The sequence below is a fragment of the Lithobates pipiens genome, unplaced genomic scaffold (genome assembly GCF_037356315.1).
Source record: "Lithobates pipiens isolate NorthernLeopardFrog02 unplaced genomic scaffold, aLitPip1_a1.2 Scaffold_25, whole genome shotgun sequence".
Lineage (NCBI taxonomy): Eukaryota > Metazoa > Chordata > Amphibia > Anura > Ranidae > Lithobates > Lithobates pipiens.
Genome location: NW_027507787.1, coordinates 200037016 through 200060020, shown reverse-complemented (window position 1 = coordinate 200060020; position 23005 = coordinate 200037016). Strand labels below are relative to the sequence as shown.

The window sequence follows — 23005 nt, the reverse complement described above, 5'->3', positions numbered from 1 at the left end:
TGGAAGAGATACCGGAGCTGCCTTAATAAAACTGTTTTTTGACACTTTTTTTTGGTGAATGGGTAGGTCTACAATGTACCCCATACACATTCACATAGGGTGGGAGGGCCAGAATCTGCCCCCCCCTTGTTAAAAGGGAGTTTCCAGATTCTGATAAGCAATCCTTAAGGCAGTCCAACCCGGAACTAGCAAGGTGTACCTATTAAAAGTGTCTGGTAAATATAATTTTAATAAAATGTCACAGCACAATGAAGTAGGCACGGACAGACAGCAGGGTCTCTGCGAAAGCCAAAACCGATTTATTTACACATCTGTGGTTACAAAGTACAGGCATCAAAACAGGCAAAATAAAATAAAACAGAAAATAAACCCTTGCCACTTTGGGCATCCAACTACAAAAGCACAGGAACCTGACTACTTGTTCTGCCACAGCCCAATCGCTGCCCAGAAATAAACAGAAGCTTTTAATCACATGGACTTAATTTAACCATTCAGCGGTATTGCTGCTCCCCGGGTACATTTTTAAAGAGACACTGCACACAACGGGAAATTCCCAGTACAATTTGCAAGATTCTCTGTCAGGTGCTCAGGCTCAGTGTGTCCTTATACACCACAACCCAAACAAGTAAAAGGATTGAGCCAACTCTGTAGTCAATTCTGTAGTCCATGTAGTGATTTTAATGGTTGGTTACATGAAGTGGCAAGCGCTATAAAACATCCGATGCGTTTTGGCAAAAACCTTTGTCGTAGCATGCCACAACTAAGGCTGTTGCCGAAACGTGTCAAAATTTTGCTTGTCACTTCATGTAGTCAACCATTAAAATCACTATACGGACAACAGAGTTGCAGGATCAGTCCTTTTACTTGTTATTGCTGCTCCCCAGTGTGCCGCGCACAGTGATATATATATATATATATATATATATATATATATATATATACACACACACACATACATACATATACATATACACACACACATATACATATATAAACATACATACTTTATCTTAAACACATACCCCTAAAAGATAATGGGGGGAAAAAAAACACATGTGAAAATGAGCAGTGTTCCACCTGTTAGCTGTACAGATCACAATATTGATATACAATGTTTCGTACTTACCTGAAAAATAAAAATGATCTCAACCACCGTTTATCAATTATTCTGTGTAATATAATCTGTAGGCCTCTTAATTGGTAATTGATTTTGTGTCACTCTGCAAGGATGCAGATTAGAGGTTTACCAATATATCGGCCAATTTTTGGTATTGGCCGATTGTGCTGCAAATTAGGTTGATTTATGCACTAGCCGGTTCGGTACATCATATAAATGTGCCTCCATAATCTCTAAATATCGGCATTAGTATACCTCTAATGCAGACTATATTTGAACAGTCACAAAGAAGAAACTACAATCTATATATAAAATGCCAGAGTGAAAAAATAATAATGCGCACATGTAAAGTGTTTAGGGCACATTAAAATTATTCGCAGACAAACTTTACAACAACTGATTATGTGGCAATTGAAATCGGCCTAACTTTCCTTTTAAATGTGAAGTCAATTTGCATAGCAAAGCTGATGAAACTAGAACATTTTATGTTGCATTAAGCACTTCCTACCAACCATCTTCTACACATAGGCATTTCATTGTGGAACATTATAGGAAAAAGGAGACGAGATTGCTTCACAATAATGTATTGCTTCATATGATGCTTTCCGTCTAGGTCTATCACAATGCAAAAGGTCAGCTTTGTATTTTTTACATCAACTAGCTGAAGTAAATCAAGAGAAGATCATCAAAAAGCATTGCTATCCATTAATGGAAACATTTTCTTGGCAGTATTAAAAGATTATGTCTGCTGGCAGGGTATAAAAAGCCTGTTACAAGTAAAAGCAGCTTATACTGCAATGAAACGCTGTAAATTAAAAAAACTAAAGACAGGTTATTAAGCTGTTAAAATTTATGGATCTCCTTTATGAAACACATTTAATGTTTGTTGCTAGAAAACATTTAAAATATGCAACAAAACAATCAATGTTAAAAAAAAGTCCCATTTAAATGCATAAACATTTTTTTGTTCATAAATAGATGTTCTGATGCTCAAATTATACATTTTCTGAAACAGTGAAAAAGGTGATGCTACAGTACAGGGAATGTCAGGAAGACCAGATGGCAGGACCCCATTTATATTTCCTGTCTCATGTCACCCTGTTTCTACCCCAGTCAAAAGCACCATTTTATTATACATGGGAACAGGTTTGTGATTTTTAGCAACATATGCTAGTGACGGAGTGAAATAAAATGGAAAAAAAAAAAAAAAAATAACAAATACACAGGATTTTTGTAATTACCGCAAAATAGGGATTGACAAAATTTGACAAATTAAAAATGCACTAAATTACCCATAGCTGAGGTTGCACCGAGTAAATAGATACCCAACATGTCAAGCGTTAAATTTGCATTCGCCTGTGAAATGGTGTCAAACTTCGATACCCTATATTTTCCATATGGATACTGCTCTCATTTCGGCATGCATGGCGATAGGAAACATGTGCATCTCAATCAGTTTTTTTACTCATTTTTGTTGCCAGCAGTTTAGACATTAATGGCTGTGTGTTGAGTTATTTTGAGGGGACAGCAAATTTACACTGTTATACAAGCTGTACACTCACTACTTTACATTGTAGCAAAGTGTCATTTCTTCAGTGTTGTCACATGAAAAGATATAATAAAACATTTACAAAAATGTGAGGGGTGTACTCACTTTTGTGAGACGCTGTATCATGCACCTTTTAGGAGATATTCTAGCAAGCAGCAGTCAGTAATGTATCCAGCGCATGTGTTCTGAAGGAACTGCACAGGTATCTGTGCTGCAGCCAAGACTCCTGCACGTGGGAACGACACGATTGTGGCTCAGTCAATCAAGCCCCTTTGGGTCTAGTATGGATTCGGAGGGACCCCCACCAAAAAATATCTAAGATTATCTATCTAGATATCTTATCTACCGTGGGGTCCCCCCCACAAAAAAAAAAAAACCTTATCCGAGCATGCAGCCTGGTGGGTCAAGAAAGGAAGGAACAGCCCCCCGAACTATACCAGGCCACATGCCCTCAACATGGGGGGGGGTTGGATGCTTTGGGACTCCATTCCCCCCCACTCCAAAGGGCCTGTTCCCAACAACCCTGGCCAGGGGTTGACTGAGGTCTGCGGGTGGGAGGGGGGGGGGGGTTTACAAAATCTGATCCCGCCCCCCTTTTAGGTGAATGGGTATTGGGTACATACTACCACTACCCGTTCAACAAAAAGGCGACATGTAAAATAAATAAATAAAACGCTGTTCTCCTGTTGCCGTCTTCCTCCGTTGTGTTGTCATCTGCTGTCTCGCATCTGGTATATAGCCATGGGGTGTGGCTATCCAATGAAGTCACCCGGAGAGCCCATCCTTGTGACATCTGATGGCTTTTTAATTAATTTTAGAGAGCGGGGGAGATGGCATCAAGAAAGACCGTGGCGGGAGAGACAGCAGGAGGTGGCCCGCAAGAAGACACGGCAGCTGAGAGGATTGCACAGGGAGAAGATAGAGCTATTAATAAAGGAGTTGTCAAAAAACGCTTTAAAAAAAAAAATGTTTACATTTCACTGCCTTTTTGCTGAATGGGTAGTATGTACCCGATACCCATTCACATGGGGGGGGGAGAGAGAGAGAGAGAGAGAGAGAGAGAATCTGGGGGCCCCCAGGTTCCAATAAGCCTCCAGCCCTTGACCCCCCACAACCACCGGCTAGGGTTGTCGGGAAAAGTGCCTTGTCCCCATCAATATGGAGGCAAGGTGGGGACGTGGCTTAGCACAGGATGTGAGCGGACGTGTTCCCGAGTAGCTCCCGCCTTTCCATATACAATCCTGCTCCATCTTGATCAACCATAGCCAACATTTGCTCCATCTACTGCTCAATACCACCTGGTGTATCCCCTGCATCTCCGGAGGGCGTTGTGGTGGATGGGAAAGAGGCAAGGGAAGAAGCAACCCTCGGCAAAGATGAGCATCACCACACACTCCTGCCAAGATGGCTGCCTCCACACCATCCACAGACCCAGTGCGTCTCCAGCCTCCACACCGGATATCTTTGGAGAGGGCCAGGACGGGTTGCGTCAACTTCCCCCGAAAATTCGGACCCCACGGATGCGCTCCCACAAGCAACAACGGGCCCGGTGATCGCGGATGGCGCCAAAGATCTCATTCTGGCTGAGGTCCTCGCTACCATCAAGGTAAACAATGCGGACCTTATGGGGAAGGTGGATGTCCCGTCAGATTGTTTTTCACTCGTTGTGGCCGTGCTGGTGTATATTCAAGCTGGCATCAGCGAGGCGCGTCCATCCGAGGCATGGAACGCAAACAGAACTTCAGGCGAGGGGAGATGACGTCACGGGTCATGCAACGCGTTTCCTGAGCCAGCAGAGCAGTGGATGACAAGACGGCTTCACTCCTTTGTCAAGCAAGCTGTTCGGGACCATAATGAGCAAATAAATAGCAGGGACCATCCCCGCTATTTCCAACCGATGAGTGGTTGTTGCAATATTTTATGCGACACTGTATTTGCGCAACGGTCTTTCATACTCAGTTTTTGGGGCAAAAATACACTTAAATTTTTTTTAAAAAAAATAAAACAGTACAGCCCATTTTTTTTTTTTAAAGTGTGAAATATGTTGTGACGCCATGAGAATCGTTCTTTATTCTAAGCAAAAAAATTGTGATTCTCATTTAAGCCAGAATTATGCAGCTCTATCACAAATGTGTTTTCAAGGTCAGGACTCTGCGCATGATAGACAGAGAAGTCTATTTCTTAGTCTACAAAAGGCCAAGGATGGCCAAATTCAAAATGCTCCTTTTCCTTGGGATTTTAGCTTTAACAGTCATGTCATTAAAGCCAATGACAGAGACAGGATGGTACGCTGGCCTTTTGGGACAGAAGGTCCAGACGAGTCAGAAAGGCTTGCAGAATGTCCACATTCTGAGTATTTGGGAAGACAGGACCATTGGTGCTGAAACCCTCAGGTTATCCTACCGATATGAGAATTGTTCTTAGCCACCTGCTTGTGATTTTACTTTTTATTCGTATAGCAAAACTTCACTTTAAAAGAGTGAACGTGCCGACTCCTGTGCAACCACCACCCCACCTTTAATGGTGGTCGTGTTTTTGTTTTTTTTGTTCCAGGGAGTGGGTACCTTTTTCTGACATTCGTTGAGAAAAATGCAAAGCATCCTCTGAATCCCAGCCATGTTGCGTAGATGACCACCTGTGTTCAGAATTCAGTAGGGCAGCTGCTCAGCATGGTACTCAGAAGTGGAGATCATTGGAGTAGTGCGGCCGCAGTTACATTGGTCAAAGCCTCAGTTTTTAACCTTGACTAGACAGGGTATTATAGGGTCACCTACAGGCGTAGGACACTAGGAGGAAAATAATGCAACACCTCTTATGGGCAGTCATTCTGGAATAAAGCCCCCTCTGAGCAAGTCAGTTGAACTCCGAAAAGGATTTTACGGTAACAAAAATTCAGTTTTTCCCTTACGTTCATTGCCGGACACAGCCTCTCTTGACCAAACAGGGACGTTCCAAAGCAGTGCTACAATGAGGGGCAAGCAAACCAAAAACAACTGGAGCTATGGGGCAACATAACACCACCCAAAAGGGACGAAAAAGGAACCTTCAACTGCAGCCATGAAAAAAATTATGGGCAAAACAAGTGTCCAAAGATGCAAACATGACGACTTTGTAGAATATTGTAGAAATGGTAACCTCTATGCAAACCTAAGACACAAACATCTAGCATCGGAACGCCCAAGAGAAACTAAGCACCCCTGTGGAGCACTCCATAACAGGGAGAGAGAAACCTGACCCACAATCATGGGCGTCCGCAGAACTTTTTTCAAGGGGGGGCATAATATTAGGGTCACCCATGCACCACCCCTTTTCGACGATGTCATTATCAGATTATCATGGTCAGAGACTGCAGACTTAGTGCAATCCCTAGGATAGGTAATGGATAATGGCCAACAGGCCCTCTTACCAGACCCAGCGAAACAACACCAGTGATCCCTCTGGCTGGAAGATCGCTCACGCGCCACGGGGGCGACTCTGGTCAGTAGTGTAGCATGTATGTACCCTGGCAGTGACTCAGTCTCTCTCTCTCTGGTGGTGCTGGGCAGCATGGCTCTCTCTGATGGTGCTGGACAGCATGACTCTCTCTGGTGGCATGGGGCAGTGTAGTTCTCTCTCTGGTGGCGCTGGGCAGCGTTGCTCTCTCTCTCTGGCTTCTGCCCAGCACTATCCTTGTTCTTTTTCCTTTAGCACCATCTCCCTCAGCTTTTTTCCCAGGCTACAGTCTCTCAATCTCTCGATCAAGCTGTATCCTCCTCCCTGTGGAAAATGGGGCCACCAATCTTTGGGACTACATGTCCTATGATTCTCTCCTCTCCTAGTCTCTTTTGATTGCCCCTCAGTTATGGCCAATAGGGAAGGAACAGAGCGGGCAGGAACAGTTATGGCCAATAGGGAAGGAACAGAGCGGGCAGGAAGCTGGGCGAGGAACCTGGTGAGAGCCGTCGTCTCATATCCCTGACAGAAGAAAGGAGGGGGTGACCGGGGTAAACCTGATAGCACCGCTGCCGAGTTCTCTGCTGGACTGAGCACGGAAAAGAGCCCGCAGTCACGCTACACTGATAGGGGGGCTTGGCAGAACCTTGATGGTGTCACCCCACTGGCGGGTTGCACATGGGTGTGGGCTGCCCGCACCCCGATAGGGATGGAACTGTGTTGAATTTAAGATCTCATCCCTGATTCCAGGGGGGGCACTTGACCCCCCTTGCCTCTACCTGCGGACGCCCATGCCCACAATGGTGTACACCTGAACAAGTGTTTGCCAAACCCAATAGAATATAGTAGCAAGAGAGGCTGCTATCCTGGACTACCCGTAGATGCTAAGAAAGAAAAAAAAAAATCCAACCTCCAGGAAGGAGGACATATAGAATTTATTACCTGAGGAAGCATGTCCCACCCTCCCCTCACTAGGCCTCAAGGCACAATTGTAGATTCACTCGTGAAAAAAAAAAAAAAAATGTAATCCACTTTGATGTTTGATAATCCAAATGTAAACTACAGGAAAAAAACAAGACTGGACAAAAAAATTTAACACCATGTATAAAACAGCCTCAATGCTCAGTACACTGATCGGTAGGGCAAGGAATTAAAGCCACTTCTTTCTTGTATTTAAGAACAATTTGATTTTCTTTATCTCAGCATCAGATATATAACCGTAGCTTTGATTACACATGCAATTGTCTCCCCCCCCCCCCTCTTTTTTTACAAATACAATACATCCCCAGCTCATCAGTGGACCTCCCCATGTTCTCTTGGCAACTGCAACAGAATATATAATAAAAAGACACAGCACTCCGCTATATAAAAATCCTGCCTGCTATTGATCATTTTGTCATGAACAACTCTAAACATATTCATTAGTTTTGTTTGCTGCCACTGCAGTGCAGATCCATTATGATATGTATATTTAAATGAGTATTTATAAATTAAACATTTTATTTTAGTGAAATAGAAAAGAAAAGAGAAGAGAAAAATGTAGATTATATTTTTCCAGTAATGAGAATTGTTATTACAAATTTCAAACCATAAACTCTTCCAATTATAAAATAAAATGTATGCTTTTCATATACAGAAACAGAACACTAGTTGTAAAACCAACGCACACTATGAAAAGTGTATTTAAAAAAAAAAAAAGAAATATTGCCAAACGAATGGGCCTGTAAGATGAACTATATTACCAAATGTATTGGAACACCCGCCTTTAATGGCATCTTAGTCCGTAGGGTTCAATATCGAGTTGGCTCGCCCTTGCAGCTATGAGCCCTTGTACACAGGGTCGGAGATTCCGACGGAATGTTTCCTATCGGACCGTTTTGTCAGATATTCCGACTGTGTGTGGTCTCCATCGGACTGTTTCCGTTGGAATATCCGACGGACCAACTTTTCCAACTTGCCGGTAAAATTTTCCGACAAAATGCTCAGATCGGACATACTCCGATCATGTGTAGCCTACTCCGACGGACAAAGTGCCACGCATGCTCAGATCAAATTCCTAGACCTATTGGCTACTAGCCTGAACGCAGTCCCGTTGTAATGAAATAACGTCATCACTTTATGTACAATCGTATTTTCCGACAACTTTGTCCGACCGTGTGTGTGCAACAGTTTCGGACAAAGTCCAACGGATTCGGTTGTCAGAATGTCCGACCGTGTATACAAGGGCTAACAGCTTCAACTTTTCTGGGAAGGCTGTCCACAAGGTTTAGGAGTGCGTCTATGGGAATGTCTGACCATTCTTCCAGAAGCGCATTTGTGAGGTTGTGACGAGAAGGTCTGGCACGCAGTGTCTGCTCAAATTTATCCCAAAGGTGTTAGATTGGGTTGAGGTCAGAACTATGTAGGCCAGCCAAGTTCCTCCACCCCAAACTTGCACATCCATGTCTTTATGGACCTGGTTTTGGTAATATAGTGTATATTAAGAGAAGATGTCTGTACACTTGATTGAAAACATCAGTTCTTTATTGAAGTATTAAAAGATCAAGATAAAAAAATAAATTACAGCGCAAGAGCACACACAGGTAGGAGGATTAATGCGTTTTACACACAATAGTGTTTTTAATCATAAGCATTCTACGATCAAGCGATGTTGTTAATTCTCCTACTGTACCTGTGTGTGCTCTTGAGCTGTGATGTTTTTATATTTTGAACTTTTGATACTTCAATAAAGAACTGATGTTTCCAGTGGAGTGTGTGGCCATCTTATCTTCATATATCTTGCATCTCGGAGACGAGATAAGCACCTCTATTTGTGGACTGTATATGGGGTAGGGTGCTCCTGAAGTGTTGTTACCCTTGTGTTGACAAATGGGTTTGTAGTAAAACATTTAAAAAAAAAAAAAAATTGTTCCATTTCCTAGCAGGTATACATGTGCGAAAACCAACATGTTAGTAGATGGAAAACGCGCACACACACGTACGTTTAACAAAAGACCACAAGTAGGACAACTGGTTCAAATGTTGACTGCATGTCCTGTGCACGCTGTAGTGCTGTCGGCTGGAAAAAAAAAAAGAAAAAGAAAAGCAATACAAGAATGGCGCATTCATGATTTGTGTTTCTTTTTTCATTCCACGGATCGAGCAGCACAGAACATGGTACGATTAGTAAAATGCAGTTAGGCTATGCTTTTACCGGCAGCCTTGCCAAAGCAAAACATGTGATCATCTACATATAGCTACAATAGTTCTTATTTGTGATAAGCTCCTAAAATTTGCATAACATTCAATATGATTGCCAATTGCAACTTAAAGTAGGTCATCATTTGTGACATTTTACCCTCAGAAAGGGAAAAAAGAAAAAAACGGTATAAAAATTCTAGACTTCTATTTCAACGCTCAGCTTCTCTGTCCTAAATGTGCTTTGGCATTCTCTGTATATAAAGCAACTAGAATATGTTTTAAATAAAAAACTTAAGCCAAATACACTGAGGGGTTGTCAAAGCGGTCGTTTTCATTAATTTTTACATTCAAGAGTTTTTCATGTGCCTGGCTTCATAGAAAGGCTGCTGCCATCAGTGCAGCTGAGCCTGGAGAAAGTATTAAGAAAATACTAATAAAATAAAAAATAACCTTCACACACTTTATTTCCATAGAATCTGAAAATTTGAGCTGTGAATTAAAACTGAAAAAAATTAAACATAACGCTGAAATATTGCTAAAGTCAGGTTGTCATCTTTGGACTGATTTGCAGTACATATAAATAAACGATTTAAAGGGTTTCATGGAACATTGAAGTAGCTTCAGAGACTGAGTATAAAGAGCTCTTCTTATGTAATCACTGGAGAAAAGCGCCAAGCCAGCATATAGTGATGCATGCAGATTTTGTGCTAATGCGCAATGTGATGCACATCAAAAGAGTGACTTATACTGATCTATCTTGTCAGATAAGCTGTCATCACCTAGCAACCTAGTAACTTATGTAAACGGCATTGTTTAAAAGGGAACCTATAACTGAGATTCTGCTTAGAACATAATAAAAATAGAATGGTTTAGGTTTGGTTTTAAAGAGGAGCTGGAAAAGGCAGACAGAAGGCAAAAGGACTAGTCACCAATATTGCCTGTGGTCTTCCTGCAGCTGATCTTTCTCCATTTAACCTTACCATGCCTAGTTGTTCATTGTGTCTCTATATCAGGGATATGCAATTAGCGGACCTCCAGCTGTTGCAAAACTACAAGTCCCATCATGCCTTTGCCTCTGGTTGTCATGCTTGTGGCTGTCAGTCTTGCTATGCCTCATGGGACTTGTAGTTCTGCAACAGCTGGAGGTCCACTAATTGCATATCCCTGCTCTATATGGAGGAGGACATCTTGGCTAGAGGCAGGGGTTGGCTTCCTCAGGTCAGAGAACAGCAGTGAGCATTACAGTAGTGACATTACCAAATCCCAAGCAGTCAGATGATCTCCTACTCTACAAATAAAAACCATGAGGCTGCTGTACACCTAGGCACACTTACATACGAGGAGGTGTATAGTTATTTTCCAGGAGGAATTAAAAGGGATTGTAAAAGGTAGATTAAAACACAACATGTCATACGTTTGCCTGCTCCTTGCATTGGTTTTGCACAGAGCAGCCCTGATCCTCCTCTTGTGGGCCCCCCGCCAGCTCTCCTGGCTCCTCCCCTGGAAAAGAGAGCATGACTCTGCACTGCCTCTGGGTGGGGAGCTGAATGCAGAAGGCTTTTTTTACCTTAAAGCAGAGAATGCATTAAGGTAAAAAGAGAAAAAAAAAAGAAGAAAAAAAAAAAACACCTTCTGCCTGTCAATGGATTTTAAGACATAAAGCTGCATTTTAAGTGCTTAGGCAATATATAGATGCCCCCTTTAACATAACAAAGAGAAACAGAACACAGTAGCACTAGCCTGGGGTGCTGATTGAGAATGGGAACAATGTCTGGGAGAAAAAAGAAAAAAAAAAAAAAAGATAAAAGTCCAGAGCAATGAAATTCTTGTCTCAAAGAGGAGGGTGCGTGGAAAGAATGGGAGTGATGATGCTGAAAGACCAAATCAACTGACCACCAGCACAGTAATCTAGGGAGATCAGCCTCAGAGTTACAACCCCCCCCCCCCCCCAAAAAAAATACAAAAAAAGATACAAAATAGCATCCACTTACATGTTAAATGAACTTACAGCTTGGTACCGAAGCATCAAGTCAGCCTGTACATGTTTACAGCAAGCACCAGTAGGGTGAAGAGGATAGAGCCATATGCTGCCCAATGTTAAAGAGGAAGTAAACCCCGATGGATTTACTTCCTTTCATTCCCTGCAAAGGTAAAGCATAATGGACTACTATGCATCGCATAGTAGCCCATTATGTGTCACTTACCTGACACAGGAGCCAGCGAAGTCGCCGCTGTCCCCTGTAGTCCGCCGCATCCATCTTGCTGGTGGCGTCTCGCAGCTCCGCCGCAGTCATTCGGCGAAGCCGCGATGACGTCATTCCCGCGCATGCGCACGGGAGTCGACACGCGCGGCAGCTCCATTTTTGGAAATGCCGCGCTCAGTGCGCCTGCGCGCCGCTGTCTACGGCGCATGCGCCGTAGACAGCGGTGCCCGTTTTCGGGCAAATATCTCCTAAACCATATAGGTTTAGGAGATATTGCTTGGACCTACAGGTAAGCCTTAATCTAGGCTTACCTGTAGGTCAAAGTGGTTTGTAAGGGTTTACAACCACTTTAAGTAACCAATGGAACCGAGAATAACAGGCAGTCTGCAGGAACCGAGAGCAAGAAATGGAGCAGCAAAACGGCACAAGTCAGCAGCTCTGCAGCAGGATCAACCACCACACTAGCCTGTGATGAGAGGGGACACTGGGGGAATAGGCTCTGAGTTTCCAGGCCAATATGCCCCTTTGTCAAGCCTAGAGAGCATCAGAGGAATGAGTAAACTTAAATAGTATAATAGCAAAAAGAATACACAGCAAAGCTTCACTTTTTGATTCCAGGTCCATTTAAATCTCTTAAAAACACACCATCGGCTGATATTTACCCTTTCCGCTGACCATGCTCCTCCTCAGTCCTTTTTTCCTGCTGAATCCTTGAATAAAAGTACATTTAAAACCAACCGGTTTTTATAAAAATAACAGCTCACAATCCTGAGAAAGTCCTTGTTTATGCCCTTTTGTAATGGGATGAAAACATGTCCCACAATTGCATTCCCGCATTGTAACCCTACCCTATGAACCCCTAATGTAGACCACAGGAAGCCATACAGACACACTACACAACACTACACACAGCTGTCACTTGAAACTAACCATTCCAAAAGGGAGTGCATGTAGTGTAGAGACAGGAGGCGGCTGACAGAGGTTGGGGGAGATCAGCAGCATTGGATTGTAAAGAATCAAGGCAATTGTCCGATACGGTGCTTACCCAGGACTAATTGGTGATCTGTTACTTTAGGCCAGTGATTTCCAAACTGCAGCTCTTTTCTTGACTTTATCCAGCCCTTGGGGAACTAGAACACCAAATGAGGCATTATTCCTCTGTTTTATACCAATAATGGGGCATAATTCCTGCCGCTGAAACCAATGGTGGGGAACTATTTTTGCCACCAATGAGACACTATTCTTCCCACGGTGTTATGCACATTGCAGGACTAGTAACAACGTATATTTAACACCGAGACCACAAATTGTACATATTGCAGCTTACCAGTCCTCAGTGGCTGCATTAGTTTTCCTTTCAGGCTTCCCACCCTCTTAAAATCTTTACCTGGCGATCCTGCTGGTTATACATTAGGATGAATATGCTCACTCACTATACTATCTATGGAGGAGCAGTGTTGTTACCCTAGGCCAGGAAGTGCGTTAGGATGCTCAAAGGGTGCACCAACAAGCTTATGATGATGTACTGTGTAACAAAAAAAAAATAAATAAATAAAACACACACAACACAGGAAATTTGTTTAGATATAAGATGCAGAAGGGACTATTCTAAGAAAAAAAGAAAAAAATCATATGACTAATCACATACTTTCTTTGCTGCCAAAATGATCGGTGTCTTTCCACATCAGTGGGATTCGAATACCTGCAGGAAGAACAGAGAGAGAAAATGAGACATTATGGTCATTTGGGAAATTGTACATTTATTGCGTGTAAAAAAAAAAAAAAAAGGCAGTCTACTTCAAACCAGCAGGCTCTACATCAAGTAATTACAGAAAACAGAATTACTAAAAGCTTGATGTAGAGTGGTCATCCATTAAGCCTATTCACCATCTTTCATAGAAAGATTTCAGAAGGAAATAGAAGTAATATTTAGTACGTAATAAAGGAAGTTTGGGACTTTAAAATGAAGCACTTGGATAATGGAGGTAGGTTTTAACCATATTAAAAAAAAAAAAAAAAAATTTATTTTTTATTGATTGTTCAGTAACAGATCATAAAAAATAATAAAGATCAAATTCATAAAGTATATAGGCGTAAGTACAGTAGAAGCATGATATATAGTATTCACATATAGCAGCACATAGTAGTAATAAATAAAATAATTGGGTAGTATGGCATGGTAGTGCCTATGACAGCAAAACCGACATCAGCAAGTACATCCACATAATAGATATGCATCCACTAGATGTAAAACAAAAATAAATTTAATATATAGCTAAAAAAGTAAATTCATAATAAAATAAATATAGTTCCGTATAAAATATAGCTGGGACATCATTTCAAAAGCTCGACGCGTTTCGTGGGTGTCTCCCCACTCATCAGGAGCTGATGCGACCAAAAAATTCCTATGGAATAGAATAAAAAATAATATACTAACCATATAAATAAAAATAAATTAATGGGGATTTAATGCGTGTAAATGGTTGGCCAGTAATATTGACATAAAGGCCCACAACTGCTGTATTGCAATACAATGAATCGTCCCTAAATTGTTATGTGGATGTACAGTCATGGGTAAATATGGGGGGAAAAAAAAAGCTCCCGAGTATCAATCATTTCAATGAATTATATATAGTGTATATAAAAATGATATGGCATAATACACGCACTAATAGAAAATCTCTCTCTCTCTATCACAGTTCTGGCTAAAATGAGAATCACAATTTTTTACTTCGAATAAAGACCACAAGTCTCACGGTGCAACATTATAAAATGTATATATGTAGTATAATATATATTATATACACATAAAATATCTCTCCACCTCCCGTTAATTCCAGTGTGACTTTTCATACTCTGGCGGGGCGCTTGCGAGACTTTCGGAAAAGTCCTGCAAGCAGCATCTTTGGGGCAGGTTGGGAGCGCTGTATTTAGCATTCCCAAAATGCTCTGCCCATTGGAATGAATAGGCAGCACTTTAAAAGCGCCTTAAAAGCGATTTGAATGTGCTGCAAAACAGGAGTTTTTGACCCGAAAAGCGGTGCAAAAGCGCCGCTAAAATGAGCAGCGATTTAGCACCGTCGGCCGGCAGTCGCAGTGTGAAAGAGGTCCAAGTGTGCTATTTACATTTGGAATCCATCGCTGTGAACCTACATCACGCATTCAAAGGAGCTGTCCATGCAAGAGAAACAAGCCATTGTAAGACTTTAAAAACAAATCCATCAGAAAGATAGCAGAAACATTAGGAGTGGCCAAATCAACAGTTTGGTACATTCTGAGGAAAGAATGCACTGGTGAGCTCAGCAACATAAAAAGGCCTGGGATGTCCACGGAAGTCAACAGTGGTGGATGAGCCAAACAAGTGAAGGACACTCTCCAAGAGGTGGGCATATCATTGTCAAAGTCTACAATCAACAGACTTCACAAGAGCAAATACAGAGGGTTCACCACAAGGTGAAAACCATTCATAAGCCTGAAGAATAGAAAAGCCAGATTAGACTTTGCCAAAAACATCTAAAAAAGCCAGACCAATTCTGGAAAAGCATTCTTTGGATGGAGGAAACCAAGCTTAATCTTTACCAGAAAGACCGGAAGATAAGTGTGGAGAAGGCTTGGAACAGCTCATGATCCAAAGCACACATCGTCATCTGTAAAACATGGTGGAGGTAGTGTGATGACATGGGCATGCATGGCACTGGGTCAATGGTGTTTATTGATATGACAGAAGACAGAAGCAGCTGGATTAATTCTGTAGTGTTTAGAAATATACTGTCAGCCCAGATTTAGCCAAATGCAGCAAAGTTGATTGGACGGCGCTTCACAGTACAGATGGACAATGATCCAAAACACAATGAAAAAGCAACCCAGGAGCTTTTAGACCCCTTTTACACTGGGGGGGGGGGGGCTTTATAGGAGTTTTAGCGCTAAAAATAGCGCCTCTCAAGCCACCTCATTGTGAAAGTCCGAGTGCTTTCACACTGGGGCAGTGCGCTTGCAGGACGGGAAAGAAAGTACTGCAAGCAGCATCTTTGGGGTGGTGCGGGAGCGGTGTACACACCACTCCTCCACTGCCCCTGCCCATTGAAATGAATGGGCAGCGCTGCCAAAGTCCTTTGTAGGGTAGGTGCAGTAACACGGCCACTATGAGCTCTTTCCTCAGCCACTAGCGGGGGGTTAAAAGCACCCCACTAGCAGCCAAAAAGCACCACTATGACATTGCTTTACCACCAATGCTGCCACCACCCCAGTGTGAAAGGGGTCTTAAAGGAAAAGGAGTGGAATATTTTGCAATGGCCGAGAATCACCTGATCTCAACCCAACTGAGCATGATTTTAACTTGCTGATGGCAAAAATAAAAGGTAAAAGGACCCACAAAGAACAACTGACGACAGCTGCAGTTAGAGCCTGGCAAAGCATCAGAAAGGAGGGAGGAAACTCAGTCTGGGGATGTCCATGGGTTCCAGACTTCAGGCAGTCAATGCCAGTAAAGGATTCTCAACAAAATATTAAATTGTATTTGATTATATTAATTTATCCAATCACATTTAAGCCCCTGAAAATGGGGGGGGGGGGGGGGGGGACTGTATAAAAATGGTTGCAGTTCCTAAAATTTGTACTTGATCTTTATGTTCAACTCCTTGAATTAAAGCTGAAAGTCTGCACTTCAAAATTCATTTGGATGGTCTTGTTTTACTTTTATTCTGGTGGAATACAGAGCCAAAAGTAGACTGTGCCTAAATATACATGGACGTGTGTGTGTGTGTGTGTGTGTGTGTGTGTGTGTGTGTGTGTGTGTGTGTGTGTATGTGTGTGTGTGTGTGTGTGTGTGTGTGTACGCATATATACATACACACATGAAATGGGGAGATACTTAAACTAGCCTCATTGTCTCATCACCTGACAACTTCAATGTCAGCAGATGTTCAGACTCGACTGCAGAGGAAGCTCTCTAGCAAGGATTTAGTGTGTACAAATTTCCTCCAATTGGGATACTTTGTTGGCAGGGCTACCTATGAAATGGTTTTCCTACTCCCCTGTATGCACTATTTCCTCCCCCCCCCCCTTTAGCCCCTTTGAGCTGCATGTGTATAGCAGTCATTAATTTGCTTAGGGTGTCTATCAAATTTTATTTTCTGCATATATTTTCTTTGAGTACATGGTAAAAAGTGAGCTGGGCAAAACAAACTGAAGAGAGGAGACCGCACTCCAAAAAGTGAAAGATCCTAAATGCTTTATTGAAAATCCATAAAATTCAAGTGCATAGACAAGCAGCGATCAACAAGTAGAGAAGACCACTGAAGCATTTCAATCAGGAATGTGCCTAATCTAAACCATTAAGTGCCTAAGTGAAGCTCAACTATTTATTTATTTGTTGATCTATTTGTGGACCTTCAATCGTTTTTTGGTTATTTTTTGGAGTGCGGTCATCTCTTTTCACGGTCAGACATTCCTGGGCAGCAAATCCGACTAGCAACCTACACAGTGGAAGCAGTTTATACAACATTTATGGAGCCTTGAGGCGTTCACCTGGAGCGGTGGGCGCAAGAGTTGCCCATACAGATGTTAAAAGAAAAAAAAAATAAGAAAAAACACACTCCTCTGGAATAAATGCACACTTTATTTTTATTTTGCCTTGACATACACTAATGGTGGCTGTGTTAAAATTCAATATACAAAACATTATACTTAAACAATAATGTTATTTTCAGTGTTGTAATAAAAGTCTACACGATCTATGTCCAAAATTTGCAAATGGCGCTTATAAACAACAGCTTCAAAATCCCAAGGAATAAAGGCGACACAAAACAGTGGGTTTCTGCGCAGAGACCAGCAAAGTTAAAAGAGGGGCAAAAAACATACTCAATTTAAAATCCTATAAACCATTTTAAGTACCTGTTGACAGCAAGAAACTAAATTACATCTAAGAGATTACACTATGATCACAGCGCAGCTCTGGCTTGGCACTTGGCACAAGGTGTGAATTCATTCTAATTCTGTTTTTTATGACCATTATGATTGAGCTGATATTTTTACTCTAGATAAATCACAGGTGTGAAAAGCAGACTGTTTGTATCCAGGGCTAGGATTTCAGCTGGGAGGATTAGGAATGATCTCATCTGGTGTTGCTAAAGCAACAGAAACATTTTATTTTACTTTGCCTGTTCCTTAATCATTTCTGCTACAAAAAGGTAATTATGTAACATGTCTCAGAGGATGCACGGATACATTTCTAACAATGTAACCAACTAGGCCAGCTCCAGTTAATTTTATACTTGCTATTCAGTCTTTAACCCATTGCTATCTTGCAAAGACTTGACATCGAACGAATGCAATCGTTGCTCACTACCTGCCTTCTACCCTCACAACAGAACAGCTGGTGTTTCACAAACAGGGTTGGTCTGCAACCGTACATTCGTTTTTAGTACTGGCAGTACATTTTGTGCAGTTCTCGGTACTAAAGACAAATAAGAGTTAGCTGGCAGCACCCATACCTCGCACTTGTACCCCCAACATTTAAAAAGGAAATCGCTTGTCAAACATAAAAATCATAGCCCAAATAAATAAATAAGTGAATTTTTGCAACACTTCCCTTTAACCCCGAGATTAGCCATGCAACTTTTTTTTTTTTTCTGCCACTCTCAACGATATAACAGAGCACCATTAACAGACTGAGCCCAGGGTGACCTGGATCCCTACCCTGCTCTTCCACACCCAGCCAGTCTAACTGGTAGGGGAAAGGAGAAACCGCACAGTATCAGCATACTGTATATTTTATATATACCCCTTTCCTGCCTAAACCTATTTCTGACATTTGGTATTTACAAGTTAAAATCCATATTTTTTGCTAGAAATTACTTAGAACCCCCAAACATTATGTATTTTTTAGCAGAGAATCTGAGAATAAAATGGCAATTGTTATATTTAACGTAACTCGGTATTTGTGCAGAAGTGTTTTAAAACGCAACTTTTTGGAAAAAAGGGACACTTTCATGAAATAAAAAAAAAAAACGAAACAGTAAAGTTAGCCCAATTTTTTTGTATAATGTGAAAGATGTTACTCCGAGTAAATACAAAAACATGTCACGATTTATAATTGCACACACTCGTTGAATGGTGACAAACTACAGTACCCAAGAATCTCCATAGGCAACGCTTTAAAACATTTTTTTTACGGTTAACAGGTTAGAGTTACAGAGGAGGTCTAGTGCTAGAATTATTACTCTCGCTCTGACAATTGCAATACCTCATATGCGTTTACACACCGTTTACATATGCAGGCGTGAGTTCTGTATGAGTTTTATTTTTTTTATTTTTATATTATTAAATTGTGTTTGAGGACAGGTACTCTTTATGGAGGGATCAGGGGGTCTAAAAAACCTCAAATCCCTCCTTTGCACTTCAAAAGTATTCAGATTGCCGAAAACGGCGATTCTGAATACTGTATATTTTTTTTTAATTCAGCGCCATTAGCAGCCGAGTAAAGCCGGTAAGCCACGTTGTGACGTCGCTTCCATGTTTTACATTCAGGAGACTGGAACAAACCCATTTACGGCTTCGGTCCAGTCTGTGGCTAGACGCCAGAAGTGCTGGATCGCTTATCGGGTCTCCGATAAGCCACATCGGTTGTTATCCCTGGAAAGCCGATCACCCACAAAAAAAAAGCCACTGGGATGATGCCCCCCCCTGAAAGCTAAGGCTGCATATATGCATACGCTCGGCGTGAAGGGGATACACACACAATTTGAATTTGTGCAAAAAAACATTTCTCCAGTTCTATTGTATAGTGCGGGTGAGGGACTAGACCTGGGTTTGCAGCTCTCCCAGTGTCAGTTAACCACCATATTGTTACTACATGTCTGTTAACGTAGGCTATGAATAGGAGCATACACTTGAATCACTTTGATGCAACTGGCAAGCTTGAACATGCATTTCAGAGAAAATATAAAATATAAATAATATATATATATATATATATATATATATATATATATATATATATATATATATATATATATATATATATATATATATATATATATTCCCCCAAGGAAAAAGCTTACTTACCAACCACCCCGCAGACAACCGAATCAACCTGTCTAACAGTATGCGTTAAAAACAGGGGTTTAGTCTGCACACATTTGCAAATACATGCGCAAGCTACAGGCCACGCCAAGGCACCCTGGTATCTGTAGCTCCTATCACTAGCTTATGGGTGAAAGGTGGAAGGACATGCATTCTGATAAGTAGGTGGAGGGCAGATGGACTGAAGGGAGCCCCCACCTCTTCTTAAAAAGGTAAAGGCACCCAGCAAATCGTACAATGTCTGCAAAGATGTCAGTCCGTTGCAAAAAAGGGGTCCACTACACCTATGACTGGCCATTACAGTAAGCAGCATTGGAGGGCAAATAGATATAAACACGGCCAAGGATACATCCAAGGAAAAATTCCACGCTTACTTACTGACCAGCCCGGGACAACCAAATCAACCTAAGAGTATGCATTAAAAACGGGTTTAACTTTGGCCTTGATTAGATCTACCGTATTTATCAGCGTATAACACACACTTTTTTCCCCTTAAAATCAGGGGGGGGGGGGGGGGGGGAAATCGGGGGTGCGTGTTATACGCCGATCACCCGCCGATTGTGAGCCTTGGGCGGCTTTCACCCACCTTCAGCCGTCCTCGGTGGCCGAAAGCCGCCAAGAACGTCCGAAAGACGATGAGAAGGGCCGAAAGCTGCCGAGAACTACTGAGCCCCGCCGAGATACACAGGACATCCAGCCCTGCATCTCGGCGGCGCCATTTTTAAAAGGCAAAGCTGAGAATTAAACTGACAAGGCTGCAAATGATGGACAAAGCTGCATATGACACTGACAAGGGTGCAACGATGGACAAAGCTGCATGTCAAGGCTGCAAATGTCACTGACAAGGCTGCAAATGATGGACAAGGCTGCAAATGACACTGATAAGCCTGCATTAATGAGCATTTAAAATGTAAGCTTTTTTTCCTTAACCACTTCAGCCGCGGACCAATTGTCAGCCTAAGGACCAGAGGTCTTTTTACAATTTCGCACTGCACTGCTTTAACTGGTAATTGCGCGGTCATGCAATGTTGTACCCAAACGAAATTTGCGTCCTTTTGATGGTATTTGATTGCCTCTGTGATTGATATTTATTTTTTACGATATAAAAAAGGAAAAAAAGACTGAAAATTAAAAAAAAAAAAAAAGATTTTCTACTTTTTGTTATAAGAAAAATCGAATGAACTAAATTTTAGTCATACATTTAGGCCAAAATTTATACAGCCACATGTCTTTAGTAAAAAAAAAAATGTCAATAAGCGTATATTTATTGGTTTGCGCAAAAGTTATAGCGTCTACAAACTAAACTAGAGTACATTTTCTGGAATTTACACAGCTTTTAATTTATGACTGCCTATCTCATTTCTTGAGGTGCTAAAATGGCAGGGCAGTACAAACCCCCCTAAATGACCCCATTTTGGAAAGTAGACACCCCAAGGAAATTGCTGAGGGGCATGTTGAGCCCATTGAATATTTTTTTTTTGTCCCAAGTGATTGAATAATGACACAAAAAAATAAGTTTACAAAAAGTTATCACTAAATTATATATTGCTCACACATGCCATAGTTATATGTGGAATTGCACCCCAAAATATATTCTGCTGCTTCTCCTGAGTACGGGGATACCACATATGTGGGACTTTTTGGGAGTCTAGCCACGTACGGCACCCCAAAATCCAATCACTGCCTTCAGGATTTCTAAGGGTGCAAATTTTTGATTTCACTCCTCACTACCTATCACAGTTTCGAAGGCCATAAAATGCCAACATAGCACAAACCCCCCCCCAAATGACCCCCTTTTTGGAAAGTAGACACCCCAAGCTATTTACTGAGAGGCATGTTGAGTCCATGAAATATTTTATATTTTGCCACAAGTTGCAGGAATATTTAAAAAAAAAAAAAAAAAAATTTTTTTTTGCACAAAGTTGTCACTAAAAGATATATTGCTCACACATGCTATGGGCATAAGTGAAATTACACCCCAAAATAAATTCTGCTGCTTCTCCCGAGTATGGGGATACCACATGTGGGGGACTTTTTGGGAGCCTAGCCATGTACAGGACCCCGAAAACCAAGCACCGCTACCAGGTATCTGGGCTGATCGCGCTAACAATGCGTTTTTTTGGAACCCTAAACTGCTGGAGACGCTAGTATAGATCTGATCAGATCAGATATTGATCTGTTCAGATACTATACCACTACGGGAGGTGTATGCTTTGCGCGTGGGTGTTAGTGGTACTGGCACTAACCTAGCGCTGCCTGGGGCGACGCAGACCCTGACCCTAAAACCTAATTGATATCACCCGCCGGGTGATCAGGGGGTTAAACCTTTATTGGGTAATAAATGGTGGGTGCCCTGATGCTTAAAAAGCAAACTAACTAACCAGAGTCACCCGTAACACTTATACGGTGATCACTGGTGAAAGGGTTAACTAGGGGCAATCAGGGGGTTAAAATCTTTATTAGGAAGTATATAGGGGTCCCTGACGCTATATAAAAACCTGACGGGGAATCTAAATAACTAACTGGCTAACTAGCGTGACCAGTGGCACTTATACGGTGATCGCTGGTGAAAGGGTTAACTAGGGGCAATCAGGGGCTTAAAACCATTATTGGGTAGTATATGGGGGTACCTAGCGCTATAAAAACCTGGCGGTGAACCTAAAAAAATAACTAGCTACCTAGCGGCACCAGTGACACTAATGCAGCGATCAGAAAAACTATTGCTTAGTGACACTGGCAAAAGGGGGTGAAAGGGTTAACTAGGGGCAATCAGGGGGTTAAAACCGTTATTGGGTAGCATATGGGGGTACCTAGCGGTGAACCTGGCGGTGAACCTAAAAAAATAACTAGCTACCTAGCGGCACCAGTGACACGAATGCAGCGATCAGAAAAACGAACGCTTAGTGACCTGGCGGTGAACCTAAAAAAATAACTAGCTACCTAGCGGCACCAGTGACACGAATGCAGCGATCAGAAAAACGAACGCTTAGTGACACTGGCAAAAGGGGGTGAAAGGGTTAACTTTGTGTGCCTATGTGTACCTACGTGTCAGTGTAGTGTTGGTGCACACTTACTATGTGTTCTCCTCGCAGTCCGGTCAAAAAGACCGCCCCGAGGAGAATGACATCACTTCCTCCCTGCCTGTGTTTACACTACACAGGCGGAGGAAGCTTCTCATTCGCCAGGAGCGATCGAGAGGGGATGGCCAGAAACCAACGGCCATCCCCTCATCCCGGATGGCTCCTGAAGCGAAACGGACCGCTGTATCCAGCCTTAAGTGGTTAAACTTCCCTCCTAAACTTGGAGTGCGTGTTATGCGCTGATAAATACGGTATTTGCCCTCCAATGCTGCTTACTGTAATAGCCAGTCATAGGTGGGGGTAGTGGACCCTTTTTTGCAAGATATAATATATAAAATACTTTATCCATCTATAATCACAC

The 23005-nt window shown here is 42.0% G+C and overlaps 1 protein-coding gene across 1 annotated transcript in view; it reads right to left on the bottom strand.

The window, feature by feature from the left end:
* RTKN2 (rhotekin 2) overlaps positions 1-23005 on the bottom strand; it is a 122470-nt gene that overhangs the window by 62129 nt on the left and 37336 nt on the right. The window contains exon 4 of the mRNA XM_077453798.1: positions 13131-13184. Within this exon, the coding sequence (XP_077309924.1) occupies positions 13131-13184 (54 nt within the window). The remainder of the gene's footprint in view (positions 1-13130; positions 13185-23005) is intronic.